Source organism: Ricinus communis, chromosome 2 (assembly GCF_019578655.1).
Source record: "Ricinus communis isolate WT05 ecotype wild-type chromosome 2, ASM1957865v1, whole genome shotgun sequence".
NCBI lineage: Eukaryota > Viridiplantae > Streptophyta > Magnoliopsida > Malpighiales > Euphorbiaceae > Ricinus > Ricinus communis.
Genome location: NC_063257.1, coordinates 10642750 through 10656783, shown reverse-complemented (window position 1 = coordinate 10656783; position 14034 = coordinate 10642750). Strand labels below are relative to the sequence as shown.

Genomic DNA, 14034 nt, shown 5'->3' with positions numbered 1-14034 from the left:
TTTTAGACTTGCGAAATGAGTTGCATTATTGTGGGTATAATGATTATCTGCTTCTAATCAAGAAAGCATCCATTTACTTATGCCTCCTAACTACACTTTTAATTTATATGCTTATTTATCCATTTAGCTTATTGCTACATATATATATATTTTTGTCGGTCCACTTCCAAATCCATGCCTCCATGACATTCTCTTAATTAATTCTTTTTAAATTAGTTCTCCCATTTCTTTTTATAGAATTGCCTTCAATTGTCAATTTCAAATACCAATATTTCTTTAGATTATTATAATTATTTCCAAAAAGAATTAAATTTTATATTATTTTTTTTAAAAAAATTAAGCATGTGATAGACCAACTTAACTAATCATGGTTTTTTCTGATTAGGGTTCTTCCAAATGCATTCCATACCTAACCTAATTCTTTTTTGATAATGCAAATTAGCATTACTCCTCACTTGTAATATATGGGATAATTACATTTTTAGCATGTGAACTTTTTAGAAAATAACAATTAAGTGTCTTAACTTTTATTTCTTACAATTGAATATTGTAACTTGTAAAAAACTTACAAATCAGTGTAAGTTTCCTCTTTTTGTGTTTGGTAGCATGATCAACTTTCCTCTTGCCTAAACAAAGATTTGCACTTCACAATTAGAACACACTATGAGAAAAAGAGTTGGAATTATACTGATAATTATCATTACTTGTAAATTTAATCTGCTTTTTAAACCCTTCCTTTCTCTTTTATGAAGGATGGGTCAGGTTCTTTGCCATTTCTTCTTTTTACCTTCTTTATAAATAATTCTATTCAAATTCAGACCCTACTTTAGTTTCAAATCTCTAATTCCTAAAGGAATGTAAAGATAAAGATGGTAAAAAGGACTAATTCATAATCTCACATTTGTCTTACACAAGTCAACAAACACTTATGTCATATTGTCGGGTCATGTGTTTATATGGCAATATATAATGCCATGCCATCTTTTTATTTTAATGGCTTACTAAAATATATTAATTTATAAATATTTTTAAGAGATTGTGAAAATTAATTATAAAAAATAAAAATTGAGACACTTTATTATTATATTTTAAATAATTTAGAATATCTCCAGTATAAGAAATAGTTCATTAATAGCAGGAATTTTTATTTATTTATTTATTTATTTTTTTTAAGAAAAAGGGAATTGGCTGAATCCCTTAACTTTCATGTTCCATATATAGTAGACAAGATCTTTAACAGAGAATGAGTGGATCCCTAGATCAGCATAAATAATTATATCAGAGCAGATTCATTTATTTATTTATTTATTTTTAATCTTTTTGGGGTGTACTTTTTGAATATTACCATTTGTTTTTATAGTTACGGTGAGAAACGTTTTTCATATAATTTAAGTATTGTGGTGGAGAAGGTAGAGCAAGTCCTAATCTAAATGAGGTAATGTGATGGTGCAATATCTATTATTTTAAAAGGATTTTTGCATTATTTTTTTAAAAATATTCTAATTTTTTTCTAAAATGGATCGTTGAAATTAGGAAATCGCATTGAATGCATCTATGCAAAGATCACATTATCAATTAGATCTAAACTCTGCAACATCCGTTCAATACCACGTCGGATAATAAAATTAATTTTTACCCTTAAATATATATTTATTTGATTTGTTTATTTATTTTAATATAGCTATTATTAAGTAAAAGTGTTTTACTCTTAAAAGCAGATAAATTTTGATATAATTTTTTTTTTCATATTAGATGTATTATTATTCTATGATGAATATTTTTTGATAATAATTGTAATCAATAATTGAATATATCCATTGCCATTGGACCTCTACGAAGAAGAGAGGGAGGGAATGGTGGCTGGTGGTAGAAAATAAATGAATATCCACAGGAGTTGCAGTTCGGCATTGTTGGCCCCATTAGTCTACCATTCTTATAAGCAACTCCCTTTCAATTGTATTTCTGAATTTTAATTTTCTGATTTTCTTTTGTAGGAAGTAAGCAGCAACTATCATTGTACTAGTAAGTTAGTTCAATGAAAAGAATAGTTAGCCTATTTAATGAGTTTGTTATCTATTATAATTCTTCAAAATCCATAATTTATAGTTGCAAAAAGGAAATATTTTATTCTTTAGAATCTAGAGGGTTTCTCTTGGTCTATTATTATCAAAACATTTTAATATATCATAGTCTAGAATATCATTTAAACTTAAAAAAAAATATTAATAATATTTTAATTTTAATACCATTTTAACTAATTACATATTAATATGTAATTATCGATTAAATAAATATATTATTATTCTTTATTAAAAATCTCTATTTATTTCTCAAATTTAATGATCATACTTAGTAACTATAAAATTCACAAATATAATTTTAATTTATATAAATAATTAAATATTATAATCATATATGGATGATAATTTAAGTAAGAATAATACCAATTGATTATCGAATTAAACATAAACTAAAATAATAAAGCGTAATAATGGAATTTTTAAATTATTTGATTGTTATTAACAGAAAAATAGAAAAAAAAAAAAAAAAGCTTAGCAAGACATAGAATAATCAAATTTAAGAGTCTAAATGAATAAAAAATCAATATTTCAACCAATTCGAGAGTAAAAATCAATCAAATCTCTTGAAGTAAATACAATTATTAACTATTTTAAAGAACGCATGAAATATTTTAAGTAGCGGTTATAATGCAATTATTATTATTATTATTGAGCTGGCAAGATTTCTACTACATCTGACCTTTTGCTAGGAATTCTAGAGCAGCACTATGTACGTACATGTTGAAGGTCTCCTCTAAATTCTCATCTCATTCTTGTTTCTTGTTTCTCTCTCTTATATTAATCACCCATTTTCTTCCCAAATTTGACCCTTAAAAATTGTCTTCGGACACTTTCTGTCCGTAGACCTCGATTGACCCTTTTTACTCTTGCAGATAACCCTCATGTTTTGGAATTGCCCACTCATTTGACTTCAACCATCACTTTCCATCAGGAAAATAAACTTGTACTGTATATAAAATGCAATCAGAATATAATTTTATTTCAAACAGAACTTAAAAGAAATAAAAATAAAAATAAAATATATATTCATTTCGGAAACGAGCCAACTCAAACTCAGTTAAAATTTATAGATTTTTCTTCCGTTAAATTTTTTTTTATTCATGAAAGAGCTAATGGAAGGTATAACTATACGAACAAAAATAGCCATTCTTTAATATTATTCATAAAAGTAAGAATATTGGATCCTGGAACTTCCAACTCTGAAAATAAACTTTATTGCCCCCGTACAACTACTTAATTTCATCACTCGTTGGATCAAGAATTAATATCACTGGCTAGCAGCTTTTTTTATATTTATTTTAACCAATTTAGGCTAACTTGCAAATGGGCCGAAGTCCAATAAAAAGACACACACACACTCTTGTGGGCTCTAGTCCTTTTGTGTATGCTTATGAATAGTAAACATTTGCAAGCTGCTTTGGGACCATAAATGATAAGAGAATCTCATTTCTTAAAACAGAGCCCAAAAAGGTGCTGTTGTTGACACCTCCAGCCAGAGATGTTGTGCAAGTGAATTCGGATGCAGTATGTGTTCAGAACAGAGAGGAGGCAGACATAGCTTTTATGTACAGAAATCTCACATAGCATTAACATTATGAGAGAAAGACCTCACACCCCTTTATTTATTCTGCTTCATTTATGATATATTAGGAAGCCTGAATAGGAGCCATTTGAAGGAGATGCATTCTGCAATTGAGCTGTATTTTTGCCCTTTTTCTAAAATTAAAAAAAAAAATGAAAATCTTATTTAAGCTGTATTTTTGCCAACTGATTGTAAATAATAATAGAAAGTTTGGAAAGGAAACAAATAGATTATGAGATGAGAATTAATAAAGGAGTTACCAAGAAAGAATAAAGATTCTGATGAAGAAAATTGTATGTATTTTGTTGGAGGTGAGCTGGCCTTTTCTTGTGCCTTAAGTGATGCATGACTCACCTCACCAATGTCTTTCTTCATTCTTAATTACACAGTGTTTTGATTTATCCTTGTGTCAAGCTTTTTTGGATTGGATTTTTCTTCTTTAATGTACTTTATAATTATATAAGTAGTGTATATATAAAATAACTATAATTTTAATATTATTTATTTTATTTAAATTTAAAATATTTAAAATACATGTAATTTATTTAATAGTTAATTATAATTTATTGAAGATGTTTCTGATCCAATTTTACTCAATTGATTAATATATATATATATATATTAATTAATTTAGCATTGTTAAATATTCTCTCATGCACCCCAATTTTATGCAATATATTGAGAGGAGTTGACGTGCAACACTGTACCCTTTTCTCTGCCGGCTCTTGCTCCCTCTCTCTCTCCCTTATACTCTTTTTTTATCTATTTTTTATTTTACTGTCTATAATTCTTTAATTATACAAAGTAAAAAAAACATAAATGGTAATGAAATCGCTTTAATTGGTGTGTCATCTATCAAATAAATTTTCCAGCCATATTCAGATTCCCTCCTGTTCCTGTTCAGATTAATCTATCATATGTTATCATTTTTACTCCTAAAATTAAATGATCGGTTATTTATTAGATAATCTCGATTATTAATTTTAACTTTAATAATCATTTTATTTGTTAGAAAATTAATTAATTATCGACTACATAATAAGAAATATTTTTTTTTAAAAATCTTGTATAATTTTAATATAAATTTTTATCTATACAATAAACTAATAAATGGACATATAATTACTAATATTTATTATTAAAATGTAACGCACTCGTATATATTATTTTTCTTTACGTTACGATAAATTACTCTATTTTCTCACACCTTTTTTACCATAAAAAAAGGTGTAAGTAACTTCAACTTACCAACATAAATAAAAAAAAAAAAAGAAAAAAGAAAATATGGACCAGTCAACTTCCTAATAAGCAATTTAAATAATTAATTAAAATCATGCAAACATCGCCTTATATGCAAAGTACATCCTCAATAGATATCATTTTTCAGCAGCGGGACTGAGACCTCTATATATATATATATTTCAGTCTTGAGTTGCAGTGAGAAAGCAAGTTTGCCTCACTCTCTCTCTCTCTGACTCAAAGGAGAGGAGAGACTTATATTCAAGTCGTTGGCTGCTATTATATATAGACATGGCCGGAGTTATCAATTTACTGCTGGTGCTAGTAGCAGTACTGACAGGCGGCGCGCGAGGCGGAGATGTAACTTACGACGGCAGATCTTTGATCGTGGATGGACAGCGAAAGCTACTCTTCTCTGGTTCTATTCACTATCCAAGAAGCACTCCTGAGGTATTCTTATAGTCCAAACTCCAGACTCTTCTAGCTTTTCTTTTTTCTTTTTTTTTTTTTGAGATTGCTCCGGTGAAGAATAATAACATGCAGAATCAGAAAAATCATATAAAGTAATAGAGATTGCATTTCCACGAGATTATTGGCATTACAGAACCCTACATATGGAAAAACTAATGAATATAATTCACGAATTTGATCGGCAATGGTTTTCTGTCTTACAAAATTTACATTAATGCTAAGTAAGGTGCGACCATTGGATGTCAAATTCAAATCTTACTTTTTTTTTTTAAATGAAAAAGAGATATTGAGGTGAATGTCGAACACTTAATATAGATGTAATGTTTAATGTTATTATTATTTCTTTTTCTCTTAATCAAATTATCACACTATTAGTTGAGTTCATGCATTAGCAACAAATCAGAAATTCAACTAAGAAGTTTTAGTGTCTTAATTAATTACGTTTACAGATATATCATTTTCACTAAAAGTTTTATTTATTTTTGTTTTACGATAAAATTACTAATAACAAAAAAGAGACTCAAATTTAAAATTTTAATCAATTAAAATATACATCTATTATCAATTTAAACTTGTGACTGTGATTTCTAGTAACAATATATATAATTTTTAGATGTAAGAAAAATGTTGTTGGGATCTCAACAAGGAAATCCAATGTAATGTCAACAATATCATAGATACACACGTATCTTTTAGCACTTGCATATTCATTACCTAACGTAAAATATGTTCCTCGAAATTGTCATGTGGACTAGTTGTTCTTTTATTTAAATTTTAACTCTTCTCCTTTGTATATATTAACAATGTTCATACATCTTTCTCAAACAAAGTTTCCACACAATGCTAATCCAACTGTTAACAGTTAATATATACAGTCATTATTCATTTATTTTTCGATTTTTTGTCCTTTCAATTATATGTGATATCACATAGTATATAGATCTTAAGTTATAATTTTCCATGCTATATTAAAATAAATGATTCTCTTATATTCAATTTTTATTCTTTATTAATAGAATAAATTAATAATTCTAATATTTAATAATTCTTTTATTCACTAAATATATTAATTATAAAAGGGTCAATTGTATTTTTATGAAATTCTCGACTTGAAATATGTTATTGAAAAAAAGTCATACCTACATGCTAGATTTATATATACATCTGTATTATAGCTTTGAGTTCTTCCTTTGCTCTCTTGAATTAATTTTGACTTACAGCTTTAATTACTAATTAGCATCAGATTAACTAATAATTAATAGAATACTCTCGAATTAAGATATATATCATTTGACTGTCCATACGAGAAATATATAACTATTTATTTAACTACTGGATCTGTACTCCATTTTGTACATTGGGGAGATATTCCGGCAGCATTTCTTTATGAATAAATTAGGCCTCTTTAATTAATGATCATATGATCAACTTGTGCATCCATTGGATCATGTGTCTAATTATAATTATTTTTTTATTCATTGGATATGAATAGTATTTCAAGTAAGAATACTAATCAAAATACTCTTTATTTTGGCTCGTAGTTCTCATTATAATGCTTGCATTTATACGTTTAATATGATAATAAGTATTTATTTTAATTTCAACAATGTCTCGGTTGTATAAAAAAATAATTCTCATTATAATGCTTGCATCTACATGTTTAATTATCAAATAAAAATATATAACTTAATTTTAAGAATGTCTCAGTTGTATAAAGAAGATAATACTTATTATAATGCATTATTTTTATTTTTTACCATTAAAAACACACTATATTATAAAGTTAAAAAGTAATTACCAAATGGGTTGATTGATTAGATAATTTATATTCTTATACTTACAAAAGGATTCAATAATGTTCTTTTTTTTAGTAAATGCTGACTATATATATATATATATATGTTTTCCATCAAATAGTGAGAATTAAGGGTTTCTTCTGACAGATGTGGCAATCTTTGATAGCCAAAGCCAAGGAGGGAGGTCTAGATGTGATAGACACTTACGTTTTCTGGAACCTCCATGAGCCACAACCTGGTCAGGTGATAATTAACAAAGACAAAATTTATGCATCATTTACTTTAAATTCATTCACTAATTTGATAGTTTTTTTTTAATAAAAAAATCTCTATTCAATGTACATGTAAATTATTACATAATGCAGTATGATTTCAGTGGAAGACGTGATATTGTAAGATTTATTAAGGAAGTTCAGGCACAGGGCCTCTATGTCTGCCTCAGAATTGGACCCTTTATTCAGGGCGAATGGTCCTACGGGTAAATCCTATTTTCCTGTATTGCCTTCTTTAATTACAAATTATTACAGTAGTTATTGAAATAGTTATGTTATTTTTTGTTTTTGTTTTTTTGTCACAGAGGTCTACCCTTTTGGCTTCATGACATCCCAGGCATTGTTTTTCGATCCGATAACGAGCCTTTCAAGGTATTCACAATTATTTTTAGGAGAATGCATATTTAGATACGTGATTTAGTGATTTTAATATTTTAATTTTAAATTTATTTTGATAAATATTTAGATTCTAATTTTATAATTTTTCAAAAATTTTGAAATTTTTATTTTAAATTTAATAAATATTTAAATTTTATGATAATATTTAAAAAATTAAATACAATAGTATGTTGAATAAAGTCACATGCATAAGTATTTAAATATTTTAAATTAGATTACAAGATAAAATATTAAAATGATTCAATGGCCAGAGTTCAAATATTCAAATGTGTATGTGATTTTTTTCTCTCTAAATATATAAAAAGATAAATAATGTTATACAATTCATCTTTATTTATCTAAATTTTTACTCATTTAATGTAATGTATAATATTTTTATCAAATTACCTTTTAATAATTTAAGATTTAAAAATAATTTAATAAAAATATTATATACAACATTATATGAACAAGACGGGAAATAAAAAAATGGTGAAATATTCAGCATTTTTTATTAAAAAAAATATATGCACGCACTCTTTTCCATATACTACTACAACTGCTTGAATTTTAGCAAAACAATTTTAATAATCAATAGACTGACTAGTAGATCATAGGGGAAATGGAAAATGGAGATTATAAAAGAAAAGAAAAGGTGTAGCGCATTGGATCATGTATCAATTTTTTTCCAAGACTTTGTTAATTACCTTCTAAGAAACAAAAACCCTTTGTTAATTACAGGTTCAGATGCAAGGTTTTACTACAAAGATAGTAACAATGATGCAATCGGAAAAGTTATATGTTTCACAAGGAGGTCCAATCATACTGTCACAGGTTCAAATTTGTGATGGGTATTACATATATATTTTATAAATGAAATCATTATAGTATGGTATTTATCTAATGATTTTCCCTCTCTGTAAATTTGGATACATATATATATATACACTAGATTGAGAACGAGTATGGGACAGTGGAAGAAGCATATCATGAGAAAGGGCCAGCTTATGTGAAATGGGCTGCACAAATGGCTGTTGGACTTAACACTGGCGTTCCATGGGTTATGTGCAAACAAAATGATGCTCCTGATCCTGTGGTTAGTCCCTCCCTCTTACAAAACTTCACCTTCTAAATGCTTTCTCCTGCCCCACTAGGTCTTTCGGCTGACCCCCAAGCCCTAGAAAATATCTTCAGAAGTTGCCTATGTGCCATGACTTACATCAGGGTTTTAAAACCTAATGGGTTCGATTATGAATTCAATCTGCCGGATTGCTTTAACAAAATTTTAAATTGTTTTGAGTATTTATAATAAAATCAATATAATTGGTCGATTCAATTGGTGGCCAATCAAACTGGTTAAATTTTGATTTTATAAAAATTTCTAATTTTAAAATGTGATCGAATTGAATTGTGTATTAATTTTTAGTTTCATCAATTAAATCTTCCGGTCCAATTATTTTAGATTGCTAAATCATATGCTCTGTATCTTGTGGATAATGGATCATATCTTACTAATATATTAACTATTCTGATTATAGAATAAAAATGTAATTTTCTATATACTTACTCAACATCAAAATGAAAGGAAATTTTCAGATAAATGCATGCAATGGATTGAGATGTGCAGAAACATTTGTGGGGCCTAACTCTCCAAATAAGCCTGCAATTTGGACTGAAAATTGGACTACTCGGTATGTAAGTACATATATATGTACATTGATTTTCTTTTTTTTCTTTTCTTATTTTTCCGCCTTCTGATATAATTCTATATATCGATAAAATTTTGTATTCGTTTGAATGTATAAATTTTTAAATTAAAAAGGTTTTATTCGCTAGCTAACATGTATTTAAATTTTTCTGAATTCCTTATTTCACCTTGAATTATCTAATATTCTATTGTACAAAAAAAAAAATGATTTTGGTCCGATGGATGCATAATATATATAGTGTATGATACAACTAATTTTAATAAATAAATTATTCTAGAGTCTATGCTATTTCATCCTAATAATTGGAAAATTACATTTCTCATAGATATGTAATAACTGGGGAGAACATACGCATAAGATCTGTGGAGGACATTGCATTTCAGGTTACACAGTTTATAGTGGCAAAGAAGGGAAGTTTTGTCAACTATTACATGGTACTTTACTTCTTTCATCACTGTCTATACTTCAGTCCCCCTCAAGAAACTATGTAAGTATGACATGCATTGGTGCAAATGTTTCAGTATCATGGGGGAACCAATTTTGGAAGGACGGCCTCTGCATTTGTACCCACCAGTTACTATGATCAAGCACCTATTGATGAGTATGGTATATTTTTTTTCTCTATATTTTTTTAAGCTTTTCAATCAGCTCCTACATGAAAATCTAAATTAGGACAAAAAAGGTCTTAAAAATTCTCTCTTAAAACAATTTGGACCGGAGCTTTAGGTATAGACCATAAGACCAAGGACGAGTAGCCATTTTCCTCATCAAATTTTTACCATAAAAATTTGGAATATGGGATTTCATTAGTATGTAATTTTTTTCAGATATAAAGACTGCCTCATTGCAAATCGCGACAAAAAAATATAATTTATCGTTAAAAGGGTCTCGGTTTGTAAGGATTCAACCACATTCAAATCGATCAGTCATAGTATTTGATAATCTGAATTTGAAACTTAATAACTTCTAATTCTATTATTTGACCTTATAATCACGATTTAAAAAGTTATTGATCCGATGAAATCAATTTGATGATTAAATAATTATATTTTGAGTTATTAAACTTTAAACCCATATTATCAAGTATGAGAAATATAATAATTATAACCAATTATAGTGAAAATAGCTAAATCATTGCCGGTTAATACTTTTCAATTGTAAAATATTTATTTTTTTATTATTTTTAACCACATACATCATTTTAACTTAAAAAAATATATAATAAAAGTTGTCAATGGTAAAACCACATGATACTTTTCTTTATTTATCTCTAAGAACTATTAACTTTTTATTTTATAATATTAATTAATTGTTTATTACTGTAATGTCTTACCCTACCAACTTAATATGATGAATATAGGATTGATTAGGCAGCCTAAATGGGGTCATCTGAAGGAGATGCATGCTGCAATTAAGCTATGTTTAACTCCTTTACTATCAGGAGGGCAGGTTACAATCTCTCTGGGCCAACAGCAACAAGTATGAACACTACTACTTGCATTTTTTCTTTTCTAAACTTGGTTAACAAAATATATTTATGAATATTTTGATTTGTTATCTAGGCCTTTGTGTTTACTGGGTTGTCAGGAGAATGTGCTGCTTTTCTGCTCAATAATGACACTGCAAATACAGCATCAGTGCAGTTTCGAAATGCTTCATATGATTTGCCCCCCAATTCTATTAGCATATTACCTGATTGCAAGACCGTTGCCTTCAATACTGCAAAGGCAAGGCCAATACTAATTAAAATTATATACTATAGACCATAGAATCTTGTGCAATGGAGACCCTAAATTTTGCCATAGAAACAAACATGTATTCTGAAAGGAAAACTTTTCTTGCATTGTCCCACAACTCAGAGTCTTGGAAAATTTGTTTTTGAGACAGGTAAGCACTCAGTACACTACGAGAAGTATGACCAGAAGCAAGTTGCTAGATGGAGAAGATAAGTGGGTTCAATACCAAGAAGCAATTGTTAACTTTGATGAGACATCAGTAAAATCAGAAGCTATACTGGAGCAAATGAGTACTACAAAAGACGCATCTGATTATCTTTGGTACACTTTCAGGTATAACAAATAATTTCCGTACTGAACTCAAATTTCTGACCCTGAGACTGCTGTATTTCATTAGTTTAAAGAGTAATTTTGATACCCTTTCTAATTTTGTAACAGATTTCAGCAAGAATCCTCTGATACTCAGGCAGTACTCAATGTGAGGTCTCTTGGACATGTTCTGCATGCCTTTGTCAATGGTCAAGCAGTAGGTGGGTTCAATTAAATGCAATTTTCTTTTAATCTTCTTTATAACATTTGCAACATTTTCTTTACAATGTCAAAATTTATGATAATTTAGCAAAGCTTTTATGCTATGATCATATAGGTTATGCTCAAGGAAGTCACAAAAATCCACAGTTCACTCTCCAAAGCACAGTATCTTTGAGTGAAGGAGTTAACAATGTGTCCTTGCTGAGCGTGATGGTTGGAATGCCGGTACTACCTCAATACCAATTCTACATTTGTATCTTGAACTGAGAAAAAAGAAATTCATGCAAGTTATGAATTTCACTTTCAGCTCATATCTAGCTTTCAGAACAGTGTCTATCTTGGGAACAAGGCCTAATTTGTTACTTAAATCTTATGCTACATATTACTTAACTCTTTAATACTTGTGTTTAATTTCTCTGGCTTTTGGTTTAAAGGATTCAGGAGCATATATGGAGAGAAGAGCAGCTGGATTAAGGAAGGTGAAGATTCAAGAGAAAGAGGGTAACAAGGAGTTCACCAACTATTCATGGGGATATCAGGTATATTTTCTTCTGGAGATGCTAATTATTGCCTTTCTTTGATTTTCACATGCATCTTTTAAGATTCTTTTGTTCTTGTTGTGTGGATTATGATATAATGATCCTTCATACTCCTAAATTTTCCTAGTTCTACATTCTTTACAAGTTATCATTTGATGCAGGTAGGATTGCTTGGAGAGAAGTTACAAATTTTCACAGATCAAGGTTCAAGCCAAGTCCAGTGGGCAAATTTCTCAAAGAATGCCCTAAATCCATTAACATGGTATAAGGTAGAAACAATTCAATCTGTCATATCTTCTTTCTCTATTGTGCTATACAAAATTGTTCCTTTCTCCAATAACTCAACAAATTATAACAGGATTGCTTGTGTGACAGACACTATTTGATGCACCTCTAGAAGATGCCCCAGTCGCTTTAAACCTTGGTTCCATGGGAAAAGGTGAAGCTTGGGTTAATGGCCAAAGCATTGGAAGATACTGGCCCTCATATCGTGCTTCAGATGGATCTTCACAAATATGGTATGCATATTTTAATACTGGAGCCATCTTCAGGGCTGTCAGGTTTGAATGAATCACTTTTACTTCTTACAGGTACAATGTGCCAAGATCTTTCCTCAAACCCAAAGGCAACCTATTAGTCGTATTAGAAGAATCAGGTGGGAACCCTCTTCAAATATCAGTAGACACTGCATCAATTTCCAAAATATGCAGCCATGTGACTGCTTCTCATCTTACTCTTGTATCTTCATGGAGCAAAAGAACTAATACTGATAACAACAACTCACTCCAGGCAAGACCTAGGGTTAAATTAGATTGCCCTTCAAATACCAAGATTTCTAATATATTATTTGCAAGCTATGGAACTCCAGAAGGTACCTGTGGAGATGCTTATGCTGTTGGAATGTGTCACTCATCTTCTTCAGAAGCCATTGTTCAAAAGGTGACTATGCTTTTATTGGGCACTTTGTGTCTGTATGTTTCCTTTTCCTGACTGACTTGTGATTGTTACCTTGTGCTGTAATTTTTCAGGCATGTCTGGGGCAGATGAGGTGTTCCATTCCTGTATCAAGTAAATACTTTGGAGGTGATCCATGTTCTGCGAATGAAAAGTCATTGTTGGTTGTTGCAGAATGCAAATGAGAACAATCTGCATGCAGCCATTTTAAGAATGAATTTATACAAGGGATACTCGTCTGCATTTCGTTTTCAGGAAATCTTACTGTTTTTCATTTCTTTTTTTTGGTAAGGCCATTGCTGATGTTATAAGTTAATGGAACTGTCATTCACATAAAATTTCTGTATTACTTCATGAATTTACATCCGTAAGTGAGTCTAACTCAATTCTTTTCCAACAAAGTGTCCTTAGAATAGAGACTTCTTTCCTATTAAAGTGCAACAAATTGACTACAACAATTCGAAGAAATTTAAATTGTTACAGGACATTGTTTGATTTTTTTATTAAATATATAAATTATTTTTTCTTTTCTAATATTGAAATTATATTTCTCATAATTGCAGGATTATATATTGTTGATGGGTGAATTACGAACATAATTCTTTTTTAATACTTTTATATTTAACCAGTGAAAATTTATACAATCTTCTTATATAAAATTTATAAATTTTACATACTAAGATTTTTTTTATGTAAATTGCTTAAAAAAATTTCTTTATTTAATTTTATAAATTCTTATTAAATAA

General features: G+C 28.8%; 1 protein-coding gene across 1 annotated transcript; it reads left to right on the top strand.

The window, feature by feature from the left end:
• The first annotated feature begins 4726 nt into the window (after positions 1-4726).
• On the top strand, positions 4727-13716 carry LOC8281371 (beta-galactosidase 16). Its single transcript, XM_015720921.3, has 19 exons — positions 4727-5352; positions 7317-7412; positions 7535-7647; positions 7747-7813; positions 8561-8653; positions 8772-8915; positions 9416-9510; positions 9854-9962; positions 10050-10134; positions 10889-11007; positions 11091-11255; positions 11416-11597; positions 11703-11794; positions 11911-12020; positions 12230-12334; positions 12496-12603; positions 12710-12852; positions 12925-13273; positions 13363-13716. The coding sequence occupies exons 1-19, from the start codon at positions 5194-5196 to the stop codon at positions 13471-13473; spliced, it is 2445 nt and encodes an 814-aa protein (XP_015576407.2). The 5' UTR covers positions 4727-5193; the 3' UTR covers positions 13474-13716.
• Positions 13717-14034: the final 318 nt, after the last annotated feature.

Excerpts from the sequence above, each read along its gene's own strand:
- LOC8281371 (XM_015720921.3), top strand. The coding sequence starts at position 5,194 with ATGGCCGGAGTTATCAATTTACTGCTGGTGCTAGTAGCAGTACTGACA. Across the intron at positions 10,135-10,888 it reads AGCACCTATTGATGAGTATG|GATTGATTAGGCAGCCTAAA; the intron begins GTATATTTTTTT and ends TGATGAATATAG. Across the intron at positions 13,274-13,362 it reads CAGAAGCCATTGTTCAAAAG|GCATGTCTGGGGCAGATGAG; the intron begins GTGACTATGCTT and ends GTAATTTTTCAG.